Raw genomic sequence first — 20,036 nt, forward strand, 5'->3', positions numbered from 1 at the left:
CTTTTCACTTCACCCTCACATGTGGAATTCCATAGGCATTTCTCAAAAACAACACTCAAAAGAATTTTGTTAATTAGGATACATGCTCCCCCATGTAGTTTACAATGGCGCATTCAGAAACTATCAATATGTGTTTGCTTACCTGTATTCTTTGTCAAAAGCGATACATTTGGAGTCATGTTTGCAAGGATTTAGCTCGGGGACACAATGGTTGATCACCTCATCACATAGCTCCCCTGGGGTAGAAACAAATTAAGAGGGCTTTTAAAGCAAATCTGATGTGAGACATTGGTTGATTTTCTTGAACTATTGTGGAAAAAAGATTTAGGGACAAATGACCATTGAAGCCTAACAGATTAATGCAAAGGTCTGATGGTGTGCAGACTAAAGAAAAGCGAACCCAACAAACTGTTGAACAAGCTGAATCTTGTGGCACAGATTAAGGGCTTATCCACACACTGTTCCTCTGTGCTTTCCAGGCATGGTCCACGCTCTAGAGCTCCATGTCAGAGTGATCTTTTCTTCTTCTTCAGTGCTTTCCTTGTGAAAACCCAATCTTTAATGCTAAACTGGAGCAAACAGCAATTTGGGGTTTCGGTGGATTGAGTTTTGCGCCATCACAGCAGTAAAGACTGGGGTTTTGTGGGGGAAATGCTGGGGCAACACAATATACTGTGAACCTGGAAAGCCCGGACATGCATGGAGGTGCAGAGCAAACATACGCATGGATGAGCCTTTATTGTGGCCTAAGCCTTTGTGGACAAGATGAAGAGGCATCTGAGAAAGTGTTATCAGGCCACAATAAACCTGTTTGCCCAAGGTGCCACAAAAGTAAGTTGTTTTTGTTGCAACACACTACCACAGCTGCTCTCTGGATTTGGAGCAGCTCACTACCTTACACCAATAATGATATCCATTTCAATGAACAGGTTTTACAACAGAATAGAGAGTAATGTCACATACACTGTTCCTTGCTTTGGCACAACATTAAGCTTTAACTGGTACTTGACCACATGACAAGGTCCCTGGATCCACCAGCAAAGAGAACTAGTGACTCATTTATTAACATGTGGAGTAACATTATTGGTGCAAAAATGTTTTGAACAAAGCACTAACTTTCATTTAGAGCCAATGTTTTATTTTTCCTACAAGAATATTGCAAATTTATTCAAAATGGTAAAAATAGTCTGTTTTGTAATGTTAAACAGATTGAAGACTTCATATGATTAATAAACATCTACTAAAAGAGCATAGAACCTCCTGAACCCAAAGAATATGCTGTCTTCTAGGTAATATGGCCCTCAAGGGCAAGGAATAGTTCAGCTGGTTTTAGTTATTACCTGTTCAGTCCAAGGTCTAGTTTTGTATTTTTAAATTCTAATAATGAACAGATCCACAATGTTCAAATCCAGCCCTATTTGGTTACACTTCAGTACCTCAGACTTGAGATATTGCCCATGGAGGACACAAAACCCTTTTTGTATATGTAATATCTGGTTTATTAAACCCTTATAACATATTTGATCCAGACGTCTCCTGAGCAGTTTGACCGACTATGTAAAATTTCACAGATAAGTCCTATATGTAAATAGCCCAACATGCATTTCAGACACATAACTGTCTCTAAATAGCCACAACAAAAACTTCCACTGGCAAAAAATACAAACAGATCAGAGTCAATTTCATATTTTGCTACATATTCAGCTTAATGACAAAACTCACTATTGGGGGGGGGATCCAACAATAACATCCTACAATATTACTAGTGCTTATGGCTAAAGCACTGTACACTCACAAATCTGTGCTAAGCGTCTGTTGTAAATGATGTCAAAAGGAATTGAACCAAGTCAGAACCTCATGGGGCTCCCCCAACTATAAATAATTTATGGCACTCACCTTGCTTGAAGGGAGGGGAGCAGTGCTAACTCAAGTCAGATTCGGGGGAATGACCAAATAAGTATTCAAAAAGTATATGGTTGTGTATAGTTACAGCACTTTCATAACTTGCTGCTGGTTCCCAGCAGACACTCCAAAGTGCTAGGCCTATACCTGGGATTTTCTTACAAAAGAGGGGAAATCAGTTTGAGGTACTACTGGAACAGTTATAAATCCAGCTGACACCTGTTCAGTTCTGCAGAGAATGCCAAACCAGAGAGTTTTATTTTCTAAATCAGGATAGTGCATATTATCTTGTGTACAGAACCTAGTTATAGTAGATGCTTCGGTAATGATAATTATTTATATTGTCTGAGCACATGGGGGGGACACAAAGCATGAATTTATGTTGGCATTGCAGATTTGTTATAATGGAACTGCATTCAAATACTAAAACAAATGTTTGGAGACTGGGGAATCCAGGCAATTTTCAGAGCACCACAGCTACAAAGTGGTAGAACCATTTTACCAAGAATTGGCACCTGTCAATAATGGCCCAGGCCTTCTAATAGTTTTAAGGATCTCACAACTGATTATGGAACTGAGAACTTTGCTAAAGCTGAAATTGATTTTTTATAGTACCAATGAGTTGTAGTAAATATTTTATATTTTGTCTGTCGGCCAAACATATGAAGCTTAATTTTATTCAACAAGTCATCCTTCACTAACAGACACAACTTCTGCCAGAGCTACTGGGTCATGACCAATCACTCCTATATTTGAAATCTTCATTTAAAGAATAAAGAGGCATGTTCAAATAAATAATTAAATTATATGCCATCATTTTTACTCCACTGATATCATTTATTCCCTGAGCCCACACCAGGCTGGAAACCACTATAATAAAATCAAGTGTAATTTAGAACACACTTCTATACTCATTGATTCAATGCAACTTCCTTCCAAGTAGGTAGAAGATTGTAGTCTCAATGTTATATTTAGTAGCAGTGCTGTCAAGTATCCCGTTTTCCCCTGGATTCTCCCTTATTTTAAGCAGTTTCCTGCTGCTCTCCCTTATTTTTTATTTCCCTTAAATTTCCTGTTTTTAATGGAAGCAGCTCCTCCCCTGCTGGCCAGGGACTGGGTGGGAAGACCTCACCTACTTGGAGAGAAAAGCCTCAACCCTCAAAGCAAGTGGGAACTGTTTCCCATGCTTACAGGGGGTGTATTTCTCCCCCTGCATCAGCCCCTATCTGTTGCCGCTGAGCCCCTCAGCCGGCCAATAGGGTTAGCTGGTGGGCGGAGCCTGGGTGCCTTTGAGCAGCTGCTGCTTCCTGTCCTGTTTTATGGGATCAGACAAGACGACAATGGGGCTCCATTGCGCAGAGCACATGGCTGCCCTCCTCTTTGCTCAGCTCCCAGCCCGCTTGGAGTTTACATTGCTGCTCCGCCCACTTTTGCTTCTGGCTCCGCCCACCACTGACATGTGACTGTCCCCGGGATAGGTGAGACTGCTGATTCCTTATTTTCAAATCCAAAACTTGACAGCTATGTTTAGTAGCCAACTAATACACTTTTAGAAAAATGACTATTAGCAAAAGTGAAGTAGTGCTACTTACTCCTCAAATTTGTCAAGCCCAAAAGTAATTTCTGAAAGAAAATCTTAAGAATATTGTATTTTCCCAGACCATATGTCATCCTTATGCCTCTACAAGGAAGCTTCTTCCTGATATATAAAAGACATGAGCTGCCATCTACGGTAGTTCCTTGCTCTCCCGAACTACAAGACCTAAAAGTGCCATTTTAATTATGCAGTAAGCAAGAAATCTAACCTTACTTCTATCATTTCCGCAGTAACTGAGCTGCTTACCACATCATCTCCAATGTGCTTATCCACACGGAACTGTGGGGTAATTTTGGCACATGATTATTAAACCTACAGATTCACAGCATGAAGCTTAATTTTTGTTCCTTCTCAACGACATCACATTTCCTCATCTCAACTTTTGCATGTAAACTAAAACATAGAAGCTAGGATTTTTAAAAAACTATTATTATCACCTCTATTTTTTCATCATTATATTTTATTTGTAAAGCTGCCAAAATTACAAAATACTGTGTTATACGTTTTTAAAAACAGAATTCTCTGCCTTTGGGCTAATTCTTTGCCTCTAGGTATAGATGCCATGTGTCATAAAAGTTTTTTTAATTGCACTGCTTGAAATAAAAAGTATCTTTTTCAGTACCATACCAAACTGAACAAGAAACCTAAAATGTAATTTACTTGACATACGAAATTCTATTTTGGCTTGTGCTAGCAACCTCTAATGGTACTAATATTTTCATATTTTGCATTTTTGAATGCAGCAACAACAACCCACCCTTCACCCTAACATTCCAGAGCAGGTTACAACATTAAAACAGTTTAAAGTAGCTTAAATTTAGAATAATATATGTAATAAACTTTATCATGCACTGGATTAATGTGTGAATGACATTCCTAGTTGCACCCTAGGATCCTTCCATGCTACTTTGTCTTATTTTTTTATTCATACAATTTAACTCATAAAATATAATAAATGAGCAATTGGTTACTAAGGGGGAATCAAAGCAACAAGAACAGGAACTGTCTAATTGAGAGACAATTCAGGACTGCCAAAGTCATAGGGAATGAACAGGAAGAAACTACTTATCTACTTAAATTTAAAAAGCAGCAAGGAGGAAGCTTCTAATGAAAAAAACAGCAGCCCTGAAAAGCCTCAACAGCAATTTGAAAATCCATACTGTTATACTGTTATATATGTTTCTGGCTGGCATTTGAGAATTTTGGGTTGTTCCATAGCTACACAATTTAGTAATTTTGACAGTGTTCCTTAGGGGCAAAACACTTTAGTTTCAGTTTCATTTCTGTTATTTGCACAGTAATTGGTAGTTACCGGTAGGCTCAGGCAGACACCAGTAAAGCCTAGTTCTCAACTCTGTGCTACTGCCTGGTTCTGGCACTATTAAACATCCTGCAATTACATTTGCAAGACACAATACTACAATAAATCAGGTCTGTGTTGTTCTGACGAGAACAACACAAAAAAATAGTAGAATACAATCATAGAATCATAGAATCATAGAGTTGGAAGAGACCACAAGGGCCATCCAGTCCAACCCCCTGCAAAGCAGGAAACACCATCAAAGCATTCCTGACAGATGGTTGTCAAGCCTCTGCTTAAAGACCTCCAAAGAAGGAGACTCCACCACACTCCTTGGTAGCAAATTCCACTGCCGAACAGCTCTCACTGTCAGGAAGTTCTTCCTAGTGTTTAGGTGGAATCTTCTTTCTTATAGTTTGAATCCATTGCCCCGTGTCCGCTTCTCTGGAGCAGCAGAAAACAACCTTTCACCCTCCTCTATATGACATCCTTTTATATATTTGAACATGGCTATCATATCACCCCTTAACCTTCTCTTCTCCAGGCTAAATGGACTGGTGATGTGAGTTACATTTCCAGTAAAAACAGAGAACAAATTATGATGATTCCAAATGAAATGTCTAGTGTGCTGGACTGATGTTGTAAATTCTGCAAGATTTCTTCAAAACAATGCATTGATAATGTAAATAAGAGATATGTAGACTGAAACAGAGCATCTCACATGCTAGCAGGATTTTCGTTGCGCAGTACAGCAGATGAAATGTTCTAAGTTCATGTGGAGCTTTTCCTTGTCTTTTTTTTTTAAATGGGAGAATCTCCATGTAAGGCTTGTCACATAGCTGTATGTCAGAATCTGGTTGTCAGGGCTGGTCGTTATCTTCTTCAGATCACCACGCAGACGCTTCTTATTCTTTTATAACTTTTTATTGCGTATTAACAAACAATCTTATAAACAGTTCTTATCTTTAACTATTACTCCTCACTTATTTCAGATATCTTCTGAGCTCTGCTTCTTCGTGACCAGCAACTCTCAAAATTCGCTTTCCCGCTCTTTTTTCTAACCTCCTCGCTAGAGCTGGCTTGTGTCTCCCCTCCTCCAAATCTGAGCTATAACTTAACCCTTGCATTTCCTGTGAACATCCGGGCCCTCCCTGGTGTTTCTGTTGCTCTCTTCTATTAAGTTTCACTGCTCTCCTCCTCCCCTTGGGGAAAGCTTCCTCCCTCTGTGAAACTGGAGGCTTCTAACTCTAACTCTTCCCTGACACTGGTTGCCAGCAAATCCCTGTAAGCTGGGATGGTGGTGTAAGATGGATGTTGGAAATGAAAGTGCAAAGGTCAAAAAGCAGGATGCTGATGTCTGTTTTGAATCTAGTGCTATGGCTTTGGGAGAAGTCAGAAACTCTTGCAATGTAAAGCTGGAGAACCCTTCCCAGTAGACTCTGGTTGCATATATGTGTAAATAAGCCATATATCATGAAGACACCAGAGTCTCTGTTGTGCCTCATTGTTCGGAAACAGACTCTGGGTTAAAGCGAGCCTAAAACCCCTGGAATCTTGCGTTGCTCAGAGATTGGGGTGACATGTAACAATATGTTAATACTGACTCATCCTGACCTCCTATGACTCCAGAACTAAGGCAGCTAAACAACAAGCTAGCATAGAAACAATTTTCATGGAGCTGGCTTCATTTAATTATTTTGCCAATTTACCACAATGGAATTACCACATCAGAATACATGCCATTTGTTTCATGTTACATTCAATGTTTTAAACCCATAATCTGAATCACATTGTTGACTTGTTCAGTGGAACAGGAAACTACTGGGTGTACCAACAACTTTAAAAAATAAATCCAAATTTTCTTCCAATTTTAATAGCTGATTGGTTAAGGTAAAGCCAAATACCATGTGTTCTGTATTTCCATTGCCTGAATATAGGACACTCCTTACATTTGTTTTTAATATTAATTATAATAAGAAATAGGACATGGAAAATATTTTCAGCTTTATTCAGAAACATCTTGTGCAGAGCCCAAAGCTAGGGAAAAAAATATTGAAAGGCAACTCCCCTCCCCCAAAAGGCAGGAATAAAAGGAGCATTATACAATTGGCTAATATTTGCAACTACCTAAAGAAAAAAAATAGCATAAAGTTGCAAAACAGTAGGCACCACGTTCATATATTTACTAGGACTTCTGGAAGCAATCTTTGGCAAGGTTTTTTACCTTTAGCAACGTATATGCAGTGGGCAATGTTGCCATATAAAAGCATTAAAGCAGCTCTGCTACATCAGACCCAGAGTTCATGTAGTTCTGCAGCCCAAGGCAAGCAAAATGCTTCAGGGAAACCCACTACTGGGTTATGAAGCCAAAAAAATCATTATTTAGGGTACATTACTACTATATTATGATTTGTTGGTTACACTGCAAAGTAAAGTGTGTGCCACTTCTAGGCACATCATCTTTCCAAGGTATTCCCATAATCAAACAAGGTCACAAAAAGTAACTAAACAAGAACAACTTGACACAGATTAAAAGATTAAGCAACAGAAGAGGTGCTTTATGTCAAAGGCATTTTTATTGGTTTCATATTTAGTCACTAGGGATAAAATCTTGACCATGTTTAAGCCAAAAAGAGATTTTTTCCAGTGGAATTTTGCAGTAATTTTAGCATCTGTCTATCAAATGGCAATGTATTCCAGAAGAAACCTACAAACTGCCAGGCCATTCTTAACTTTTAAGCATGAGAAACCAGCCATGCTTGATCCTTGTAAGGATCACATAATTCCCTGAGAACTGAATTGGTATGACTTCAGATATTACTGGTGGTAAAATTGTTCAGCTGTAATATTTTTAAATAAGGTTGAAACAGCATTTGACCTTATTTTTATTCCGCTGTGGGATCATGCTCAGTTGTAAAGGGGGGAAGCCTTCCTAGATTATGTGCAAAATTAACCTACATACTACTTTTAGACAATGTAGATTTCATATTTCACTGAATTATACCTTACTTTCTCTGATACTTCTCTTTTCCAAGCTAAATTATCCAACCTTTAATGTATTTCATCTAAATTCCAAGACACTTTTACAATCACTCTCTTTTGAAAAAAAAATCAAATATACAACTATACAAAGAATATACAAATGAATTCAATACCTCTTTTGAGAGTCAGTACAGGAAATAGCTCTAAGCTGCACACAAGTCACAAGGCAGTAATAAAATTATGTTTCCCTAGTATGATCAAAATGGATTTTCTTGAAATACAAAGCAATGATCTCTGAACCTAATGATCTCCATTCATTTCTGAGTAGCACACTTGAAATAATGAAGACAAACATGCAAGCAGGTAAACAAACCCCAGTGAGCTTTGTTATAGACTTAAGTGGAGGATGACTGAAAACCTTCCCAACAGACTTTTTGTGCCAAGAGCTTTAGATTTGCGCTATCCTGAGTAGAGGCAGAATTAACTCAATGAAAGCCACTATCAACGCTGAAATCCCATCCTAAGCCCTTGTTCAAAATTATTTCCAGCAAGTCTCTTGAGATGCAGTATCCCCATCCCACATCAATTGCTTGAAAACACCGTTTCGCTTATTTCAAGTTGAGAGGAAAGATGCTGTTTTGTCTGTGTCATTTTTCTATCCTTTATAATGTATATAGAAAGCAAAACTATAACGTAAAAATAAATGGATAAAAAATAGAAAGAACACGAAAAGAACTATTGACTCAAAGCATCAGTTACTAACTTCTCCTCTTGGAGCTCCAGCAATTTAAAGGTTTCTGGCAGAAAGATGGTTAAAAGCTACAATTAGTTTTCGTTCAGGTGTAAGGTTTTTTACCCCAGCCAACCATTTATAAAAGCATCCCAAAAGGACCCCAAACAACATTTTAAGAGTTTGGGAAATTTTAGATTTACTTACCAAGCCGCTCAAACCTGATACTTATTAAATCCCATGATATGTGATACACTCCAGTTTACAAGGAGCCTTTCACTAAGTGTCTGATGCTCAGAGAGTAGCAAGACCAGTTCACATTTTCATGGTTTATAAGAGTGTAGATATTCCTTACCACTGTACAGTGAATATAAGCAGTTATGATTTGGTGGCTTGCATTCTTGGATCCTTGGACAAATACCTTATATATTTGCTTACCTGTATAATTAGGGAGGCAGAGGCAGGCATAATTGTTTACACCATCCATACAAGTTGAATTGTTCTCGCAATCATTATCTTCACAGTCATCTGGATTAATTTCACATTTTTCACCCTCAAAGCCAATAGGGCAGGAACAACTTTTAATAGAAGAGTAAACAAGACAGGAAGACTAATTTACATTTCAGACTGAAATAAGTTGGTAGCAGAAACAGCACAAACTAGGTTTGCATATGTTGACCACTAAAGGTCATCAGTATTGAACAAAGAGACCCATGAAAGGTACCCAATATAAACTATTGACAGAATCTAGTAATATCCAGCATTGAAGGTTCCTAATAACCACACTGAAAACCTGGCTATAAACCAGGCTTCAAAATTATTTGCTGGCTGTATGTCAGAAAGCCGATAACAGAGACTCTCTGGACCGGACAGAAAATGGGTAAAGCAGATACCGGTATAAAAGGCCAGAGATTCAGGAGGAAGGGGCAGAATTGCAGTGGGTGATGAGGTAAGTGAACAGGGAAAAATGTGTCTGTTTTGCAAGCTGAATTGTAGGAGGGAAGAGCAGGAGGTGGGCAGTCTGTTTTATGCTGCAGAGAGAGTCAGTGTTTGGGCTCTCTTTGAATTGGAGGCTGCAGCAATGGAAGAAACAGGGCCCCTTTGGAATGTAATGCTCTGCACTCTATCTAGGTCCAGCTTGTATATACAGGTGAAGCTCGAAAAATTAGAATATCGTGGAAAAGTCCATTTATGTAAGCAATTGTTTTCATTAGCTACTGAAGTTTAATATATGAGATAGACTCATGACATGCAAAGCGAGATATGTCAAGCCTTTGCTTGTTATAATTGTGATGATTATGGTGCACAGCTGATGAGATCCCCAAAGTTGAAATTGTTAAATTGGGGTTCTCATCAGCTGTACACTATAATCATCACAATTATAACAAATAAAAGGCTTGACATATCTCGCTTTGCATGTCATGAGTCTATCTCATATATTAGTTTCGCCTTTTAAGTTGAATTACTGAAAGAAATTAACCTTTCTACTGATTTTTCGAGTTTCACCTGTATGGTGTGTTTATGGTTTATGGTTTATTTACACAAAGTCTCTCCTGTCCCTTATTGTACAAAAGAAAACACAGACTCTGGTAAGTGTGCCTGGTACCCCTGGAATCTTGCACAGCTCAGAGATTGTGATGGTGTGTAACAATACCAGAGAGAGCTGTTTTAGTAATCTGCTTGGTTGGGGAGCCTATTTTGGCTGAAAAGTGAGTTAAAAGTGAGGTAAAAACACTTTAAAAAACAATAAAAATTGTATGATTAGTAGCCACCATTAATTACTTCTTTTTACATGTGACTGTGAATGCATGTTTATGTAATAACTGATAACAGGAATAATTCTGAATTATGTTTTATTCATTTTCTAACTCTAGTCTATAGCAGCTCACCAACAACAGGCAACACAACAAAAAAGACTTAGTAATGTTTTGAAGATATGATTTCTGGAACATTTTAACCAGTTCACTTTTTTATATATAAAAATATCAACATACCAGTTTCACTAATGTACTATAAGAAGCATGAAATTTGTTTGTAGTTGCACATACCACAATTTTTTTTTTAAAAAAATGCAATTTAGAGGGTAGATTCACAGAAACCCTCCCTCACACAATATGTAGAAAAGTAACAAGTAAGTTGTCCTCCTTTTCCCTGACACACTAGTTTTCTATGTGTAAGAACTACCTTTTCTTGTGATGCGGAAGCATTAAAAAATGCAGCCCATCATTTAAGTATATTCTAGGACAGGAGTGGGTAACATATGGCCTTTCAAACATTTCTCCCATCAGTCCCAGCCAGAATCAATGGCCTGTAACGATGGGAACTTTAATTCAGCAAGATCTGGAGGGCCAAATTTAGTCATCCCTGATCTTGAAAGCTACAGCATGTGTTGTGTACACTGGAGTCTGTATGCAAAAAGCCTGAGATGGGAAAACCCTAAATAAAATATGTAGCTGGATAAAGGAACAAACAAAGAATAAAAAGCAGAGGCAGGCAATTTTGTAGAAGTCAACATCGCTGAGTCAAAAGTATCTGCTTATTTCATATTCATGAACAACAAAAAAGGGGAAAGTTGTCTCTCCTGAGCAAAAGGAGCAACTTTTCTTTTAAAAGTGTAAGGACAAAGTAGTACACAACTATACAGCATGACAACACAAAACTTGGATACTTGCAGACCATATGCCCCCAAAATAATAAAAGAACCATAAAAGCAATTTGAACTGATTGTGCAGAAGAGCTCCTGACACTTCTCATCCCACACTCACCACTCATAGGTCATAATAGCTAGAAGGGACAGGGATATATCTTTAGAAAGGATGACTGAAAACAAACTGCTTGAATCAATTCTACTTAAAGCACACTAAATCAGTATGAAATATTTTCTTTGCCTGTCTTTTACCTCATTAGTACCAATAAAAAACGTCCTCTTTCTGACCCTTTGGTGATACTCAGGATCACATGAGGCAGATAAGAGAAGACAGGAAGAGCTGGCACAGCATCTTTTGTAGCCAAGAAAAGGGGATGGGGGAGTAGGATAAAAGAACTCTAATTAAATAAAGTGATCCATTCATCATGTCTCCCGTTTCCATTACAAAACCCCATTTTTCAGGGCTTTATAACTCAGCCATAAAAATGTGCTCTAGGCTGCAACTTGGCACACAAGGTCTCAGTTTGGGAGCACAGATTCATTCTTTCATTTGAAAATAAAAGAAAAATGAGGAGCCTGTACTAGCTTCTTTTATTGTCTATTTCTGTATGCCACATTCTGACTAGAACAGGTGATGTTTACAATAAACAGTATACTACTAATAACTTAAGGACTGGCAATAAGATAACACTGTTCAAACAATATGCATTTCCATCACTAACATACAACATTCAAGCTTTAGCTAAAAACTCAGGAACCATATCTTTGTTAAAAAAGACAGAAAAGGAGGAGAGAAATTTTGAAACCAGAATTATTATTTATTGGCATATGTAATGAGGGCTTATTTATTTATTTAATCCAGATTGATTAACTGCTAAATAAATACACTGGTACCTCAGGTTACAAACACTTCGGGTTACAAACACTTTGGGTTACAAACTCTGCTAACCCGGTAGTACCTTGGATTGAGAACTTTGCCCCAGGATGAGAACGGAAATCGCGTTCTGGCAGCGTGGCAGCAGCAGGAGGCCCCATTAGCGAAACTGCGCCTCAGGTTAAGAACGGTTTCATGTTAAGAACGGACCTCCTGAACGAATTAAGTTCGTAACCCGAGGTACCACTGTAAATAAGCACTAAGCAGTTTAAATCTACATATAAGCTTTCTGAACACAATATGTTCCATGGAAACTGTTCACATAACAAGTCCATGGTTATAATTACCGGTATTTCCTATGGATATATCTGTAACCTAGGATTTTTTGAATCTCTCTCCCTGCTTTTTCAATGGCTGCAGCCAATCAGCAAAAGAAAGACAAAGTAAAAAACTGATTTGTCTCAACACTCCTGCTCTCTGATTCATTCAGTCTAGTTCCCCTTCTCCTTCCATAGTTTCTGTCCAAAAATGGCTGCCGAAGGCAAGCAAAGCAAGGAAGTAAGTAAGGAAGCCATTTGTTTGGATAAGTGAATCTGTTGGCTACGTGAATAAAGTTTGATTTGATTTGATTTGATTTTGAATCTGCAGAGCATATAGCAAGGTTTGGGCATAATTATTCAAGTGAGGAAAAGTGAATTTTTGGATAGCAAGCATGCAGATAGTAGGACCTGTGATGGTGGCTGAATGCATTTCGCAATAAACACCCTCTGCTCACTCAGAGAGATATTTACAAGTCTTTATTACATATATACAGACAGGACTGTAAGGCTTTTGCGTCTGAATCCTCGGTTCCAGATTTAGGAAGTAGCCTGCGGCGGCTCCTTCTCCAACAGAGGAGGCATGGAAGCTTCAAGGGGCATCTCTGGTCCTTGCGCTTTAACTCCCTCCTCTCCAGAGCCGATGGCAGAGGCCCCATTTCTCTCTCCGTCCCTGAGCTCCAAGGGTGGTGCTGATGCTGTGCCTCAGCATCAGAGAGCCTTGACACCTCCTGGCTCCCTCCAGATCTCTCCCCCGTCACTTCCTGACCGGCTCCTTCTAAAGGCTCCTGTTCTGACCTTTCTCCTCTCCCTTCCCCAAAGGCGTTCCCTGGCTGTCCCGTCACAGGACCTAAGTGTAGTATAAATTATTCCTTAAAGGTAGCCATTAATCTATACAATTTTTTGTTCCAGATGTAGTATTGTAATGTGCTTTTGGAAATGACAATTGATGCAAAATGCAGTGGCCACGGGGGTGATGGGGCAGTGGATTGAATGCATTTAATCCCCATTTTAAAAATTAATCTGTTTTGATTGGTGCTAAAAGTCCTGCTCCTATATATAGCTGCCCATGCCTTGAGATCTACAGATGAGACTTTCCTGGTGGTCCCAATACAGCCTGAAATACTCAGCACAAGGCTTTGGGAAAGGACCTTTTCAGTTGTGGCCCCATGCCTGTGGGATTCCTTTGCCACTGAAATGTGTTTAGCTCCTTCAGGATATTATAGTAAGAAACAGGTTAAGAAGCATCTCTTTCAGTAGAGTTTTGGAGAGGAATGTTATAAAGAATTATTTGTTGATCATATGGAAGTGATGAACAATTCAATGTTACCCTTTTCTGTTGTGTATTAAAGTTATGCAATTGTTTTAATTATATTTGATATTGTTTTATTGTATTGTTTTTATAATTTGATGCAAACTACTCTGTGTCAATAATCAAATAAATAAATGATGTAGCTGGGAGAGCTACTGCGAAAATTATGTCTGTTCTGACTGGCATCTCAAGCAAGAGGACTACATTGCATTAAACACAAACCACTCATTTCCTTCTGTGTGCCACACTGAGACTTCAGGGAGGGCAAACATTATTAGCCTTAAACTAGTTCTTCTGCTGAACTGAAAAGACTCAGGGACATGTTTCATTTCATATGCAAGCATAAACTACAGAAAAATAACTGCCAGAGAAAACAAAGATTAATCAAATCTGAATGTGTAGTCAAGAGAGGTTGGAAACTTGATTAGAGTAGAGGTTAGGAATTAAGACAGGCATGGCCAAACTTGGCCTTCCAGCTGTTTTGGGCCTACAATTCCCATCATCCCTGACCACTGGTCCTGTTAGCTAGGGATGATGGGAGTTTTAGTCCCAAAACAGCTGGAAGGCCAAGTTTGGCCATGTGTGAATTAAGAGATTAGAGGCCTGTACATATGCCATATTAACAACTCAAATTAAGGAAGAGATATTCCCTCCCCCATTCCTGGATGTGATTATATGTTCTACAAAGTTGTAGCAGCTGGATCATGCAGTGCTATATTTTACTGAATAGGGTTACCAATCCGTAGAGTCAGAGCTTTCACAACATCACCATGTTGGTGGGTTTGAAAGTTTTGAAAGATACAGGTGATTTTTTTGTTATGGAAATTTATAACATTAATTATAGTGGCAAAAAGGAGTTGTGTGTACAAGGCTTTAGAGTGGGAGGTTTCAGGAAGTTGCTGATTACATAAGCCACAATAAGGACCAATTACTATGGCTGCATATTCCTTCCCAGAAAGGGTATTTCTCTTAGCATGAGTGTAATTGGCTGAATCATGTTGGAAGATTCTTTACACATCTTCCCTACTGAATGGGAACCACACAATCTGTTTGTTTAAGTTGTAGTAGCCATGCACTTTCCAAACATATTCATTGGGCCAAACTCTAAACCCTTTAAGGTACCAGAGGAATGTTGCATTTTCACCAAAAAACATGCATCTCAATATAGGGGCATTGAATACACAGCACAGAACTTAATGATAAACTTTTAAAAGATTTTTATCTTAGCAGAATTTTTATTTTATCATAAATTTTAAAAGATTTTTATCTTAACAGAACTTGAGATGGCTGGCTATGTTAAATGTACTAATGTATATTAGTATGCTCTGATCTAGTGATTTAGTATTTGAATGAGATGAATGCTGGCCAGATGTACTGCAGTTTACAAATCAGCTGTTGTGTTCAAAATAGCAAATGTTTTAGAGCCCTTTGGCTAAATAACTACACACACCTGCATATCAACTGGACAGACTCAATAGCCCATAGACACTGAACTCATCCATCAACTGCGGAACATTAACACTGCAAAATCTATTAGTTAAGTTAAAAAAAAAACCTTAAGTGAACTTTGTATTATTGGAATAATGCAAAGCACATTGGTGCACTTCAGCTGAAGAAATAACATATCCACTCAGCACAGCAGCTATATAGACTTCATCACAGTAGGCAAGTTCCAACTAAAATTAAATATTTGTGAGTAACATATATCTCAATGGATTAGTTAAACACATGCTTAAACCTTTTCCATTCATATCAACAGTCCATAAAAATGCTTTTCTGCAGTTTGATTTTATCTGATACTCTTAAGGCTTTAGCAATGATCAAGGGCTGGTATGAAGGAAGGTTTCTATTCATTCTTGGTAAAAACAGCAAGGTAGTAATATAGCACCTTCCTGATATTTGTGGCACTTATTTCTCACTGGGCAACTTTTGACACAAAAGTGTATAAGTAGATATTATTTGGAAATCAGTATTTATTCTGATCTATTTATTAATGTTAATTAATTTTATATATTATTATCACCTGTAACTCAAAATGCAATGCTGGGATAAACCTCTACAGCCCTGAACACAAAGACACATTCTAAAAATGTAACTGTTAAAATATGTACCAGTGGGATCAGAACAATATCAGAAATATCAACAATTGCTCCTGGAGGAAGCAAATAAAAACTGTGAAATGGGCACATCTAGCTTTGTTTGCTGTTCCTTAAACCAGGAGCTAGATGACACTTTTATTACAAAAAAATGTAAATTTACATGAAGAAAAATACAACTTTAGAGTAAACTGTTTACTGTTAAAAACCTGAAAGAGATTTTGATTCAATGTTTCATTTTATCCCATGCCCTTTGCTGACACTGTTGTGGCAGCATGTTACAACAGTAGATAGGAGTAGTGAAATCACCTGCTGTTTAGGCCCCTTATGTTACCTACAAACAGCAGGATAAGGAAGGGTGTGAGGATGGAGTTTCAGTCATAACAGGGTGAATTTCCTGGCTTATGTCATCACCTTCCCATTACTCAAAAGATAATTTTCTTGTCTGTGACTACAGAAACTTGGGAGTTAAATCACTTGGCATTTCATATGGAGAAACACTTTGGCTTAAAATTCCCTCTACAAGAGCAAAGATTTGACAAGTTTGGCAGCTGAGCTTATATATTTATATGTTTCTCTGGGAGGTGAGAGGGGGAGTGAATAGAATATATAATTTCTTTCACAGGCCACACAACAGAAAGTTCCAAGGGGGCTTTCTCTTTTGCACATGAGATAATAGTTGCTCATCTTGACACACAAGGGTTGTAGGAATGCAATTCTGCTTCTGCCAGCAGAATCTACACAGTGAATTGAAATAAAACAGAAAAAACCAGTGCCGGTAAGTTCTGAATTTAGTGATGTCAAATTCCCCCCTAGGTGGCTTACAGCACATATAAAAAATTGTAAAACATCAGACATTAAACATTTCCCGATATAGGGCTGCCTTCAGATGTCTTCTAAAAGTCAGATAGTTGTTTATTTCCTTGACATCTGATGGGAGGGCATTCCACAGGGTGGGTGCCACTACCGAGAAGGCCCTCCCTGGTTCCATGTAATTTCACTTCTCACAGTGAGGGAACCGCCGGAAGGCCCTTGGAGTTCCCACCCACCTGTCCCCCAATTCTCAAACCCTTTCCCTTTAAATAGCTATTGGGGGGGGGGGAACAGTTTGCCCAAAAGGGCAATGGCATCCTTTTGTCTTGTACACTGCAGTGCAATGTGCTAGGCACCAAAGGGAGAACAGTCCCCACTCCTTGACTCTCTGTCTAGAGCACCACTAGTGTCAGCTAGGAATGTTTCTCTGCATCAGATTTTAATCCACACTGTGAAGAGGTTGTGGTGCCTAATGTCTCCCTTTTCTTTAAATCACATATTCTGAGTCTCCTTAACTCATATCAAAAACTTTGACGAATGAGTTTCACCAGCATCTCTATTTCAAGCACTTTATATAACAAGAACCTAACATAGTCTTTCATAACAAGGTAGCCTATTTTAAAGGAAAACACGTCACAGTGAAATCAAATTGATGTGATGATCCAGCCAAAAGTAAGTATTGTAATTTCCGCCCTCCCTTCCCCAGGTGGGCAGGGTTTGCGGCACCAAGCGAGGGTCACCTGGGCGGGTGCCACCCACCAGCCTAAAGTCGGCCCCTTTGACCCGCCCATGGCCAGGTAAGACAAAGGAGAGCCGGCCGGGGGTGGGGTCAATGGCCAGTTAATAGAAGCTGAGCCGTTCAGCCAGGCCCCTTTTGGTCCTTTTTCTTTTCAGGTTCAGGAGAGCTAGGAGCGCGTCCAGGCGGCCGGATTCAGGTAAGTACTGGCCCCCTTTTTACCTTCAATGCTGGTCGGTCTGGGCTGCTTTAGCGCCCCCCCCCAGCTTTATTGATTGGCGGTGTGGCTGCAAGGCCCCACTGCAGCCACAGATCGCTGTGGGACACTCCGCTAGGCCCGGGTGGGCAGCGGGCGTCCTCAGCACTAGGCTGCTTGCGGCTTCCACCCTCCCAGACGTGGGGGGGGGGGCGCAGGGTTTGGTGGCCTCTTTCCGGGTAGGGGGGGGGCAAGGCCCTTCTGCCACCACGGCCTCCCATTAGGCCCGAGAGGTATTGTAAGTATTGTAATTCCAACTGTTTTGAATGGGAGAGTTAAGTATGTGCTTAACACACCCATTCAAAACAATAGAACAAAATGCTTAGGTTTATTTGGTTCATTACCTAACACAATTTTCTGTTATGGGCCGTTTTTGTATGATAGCCTTTTCTGTTTCACAATAATGATAGCTAAATTGCATTATCCACTATCTTTGTTTTAACACAATTTGTTTTCGGTTACCTGAATCCATCTTGAAGTGCGTCTGTAAGATGGCAAGTGCCTCCATTCTGGCAGGGATTCTGAATACAGGCATTAATAGGTGTGCTGCAGTCTCGACCCTAACAACAACAACAAAAAGTCCATGTAAAATGGTTAGCCCTATTTTATCTTTGATGCAGACGCTGATTCTCATCTCCCCTTGCCTGCATTTTCTCATTAAGAGACATAAAGGATGCAAACTTCAGAAAGAGATCATCCAGTCCTATTGCATTTTCCTTAAAGCATTTTCCTTAAAGTAGGGTTTTGAGAAGAGAAGAAGAAATAGTCAAGTGGGAATCGAAAATATACCGGTAGTTATTTTATCACTTACAGATAGTTGTTTCCTACATAGTAATGCACTTGTAAAATATCAAACATAAGCAATAAGAAATGAATATATACGAGACATAAGGCAAGATACATCGTGTTTGTAACTTAAACAACATCTCAGCAAAGCAGCATTATGTACTATTGACTTTTATCTTTGTAGCAGAGTTAATTTATTAAAGATACCAAGCAAGTTAGTGTTTATACCTAAACCTAAAGTGTTTATACCTATACCTAAAGACACCAAGCAAGTTAGTGTTTATACCTAAAAGCAAACTTTCAATTGACAAACACCTCTGACAAGCTGCTTTGCTTACTGGTCACCTAACTATCCTTGTGGAATCAAAGCTGATCAAACTGTTGTCAGATTGGCATCTTTGCCTATGTAATCAAATGTGTCATTTATGCCCACTAATACACACAAAAGGACACCTACAACAAGCTACACTAAATTAATGAATAAATAAATTTTAAAAGCAAGTCAAGGAGACTGTATTTTGCATACAACACCAGATAAAGCTTAAATTTATTTGCTCTTCAGATACTTTCAATGTTGTATCTTTAAAGTATAACTTCAAAGGAAGAGAAAAGGCTGATTATATCTTAGCTAGAAATATTTTATCTGATTTATTAAGCAGTGTTAAACTTTGCACCAAGAACAGGGACCTTTCCTCAGTTCAAGGGCCACCTGCTTTTCTGGGCCACCTTCTAGTGGCTACATCCCTGTGATAGGCATGGCCAGAGGCAAAATGAAGTGTGTAGTGAAGATACAGTAGTCGAGATTCTGCATGCACTAACACACTTCTCTCGGTCCTCCATGCAAGTAAGTGATAAATATTATCAAAGGACACATTCTAGCTAGGCAAAAACACTTAAGGTGGGGTAGAAAGCAGGACTGGTGAGGTTGTGTGGCTTGGGAAGACACCCAAGGGTCAGATAGAAAGGCCTGGAAGGCCACATCTAGCCTCAGCCCCTGGGTGTGATGTTTCCCACCCTTATTATACACATGGTTTGACAGTACATAAATATATAGAGTTTGCTTCACTAATGCTTATTGGCACAAAACGATGGGAGGAAACTGACATCATACTAAGGTGATTGTTCTATCAGGGCAAGCATTTCAGCCAGTTTATGCTGCCACATTTTCACACATTTCATCACCAATCTACTCAGGACAAAAAACAGCCTGGATCTGATAAGATCTTTCTTGCTAAAGATAACACTCTGAAACCTTTGTTGGGCAGATGCAAGAATGTGACAGAGTGCATCAGGGAAATTGAGTTCATTGTTAAATGGCTGCATTGCTTATGAGAGCAGCAGTGCTTTGAATCTGATGTTTCAGGAAAGTGCTTTGTCTGCAATTTCAACCACCTAAGAAAGGTGTGGAGCTAGAGTACGTCTCACAAGGGAGACACGAGAGCTCTCACAGGACTTCTCTGTCTCACCCATAATTGGGAGTAGTTCCCCTTGAACTATGAATTTCTTGCTTGCAAACAAATTCAGTTACAGATATAAAGAAAGCAAGTTCTCAGCACAGCCAAGGACTTTGGGACTTCAACACATCCAACCCCTATCAAGTCTAAGCAGAGTTTTACTCTGGTTTCCTACTCATTTACATGGTAGAAAGATTTAAAAAGTGGTATTACACCAACTTTATGATCCATGCT

General features: G+C 39.1%; 1 protein-coding gene across 1 annotated transcript in view; it reads right to left on the reverse strand.

The window, feature by feature from the left end:
• Window positions 1-20,036, reverse strand: part of SLIT3 (slit guidance ligand 3) — a 195,073-nt gene that overhangs the window by 44,759 nt on the left and 130,278 nt on the right. The window contains exons 24-26 of the mRNA XM_033141837.1: window positions 18,025-18,122; window positions 8,950-9,089; window positions 143-236 (exon numbers count right to left, since the gene is read on the reverse strand). Coding sequence (XP_032997728.1) covers window positions 143-236; window positions 8,950-9,089; window positions 18,025-18,122 — 332 coding nt within the window. The remainder of the gene's footprint in view (window positions 1-142; window positions 237-8,949; window positions 9,090-18,024; window positions 18,123-20,036) is intronic.

Source organism: Lacerta agilis, chromosome 2 (genome assembly GCF_009819535.1).
Source record: "Lacerta agilis isolate rLacAgi1 chromosome 2, rLacAgi1.pri, whole genome shotgun sequence".
In the NCBI taxonomy this organism is placed as follows: domain Eukaryota; kingdom Metazoa; phylum Chordata; class Lepidosauria; order Squamata; family Lacertidae; genus Lacerta; species Lacerta agilis.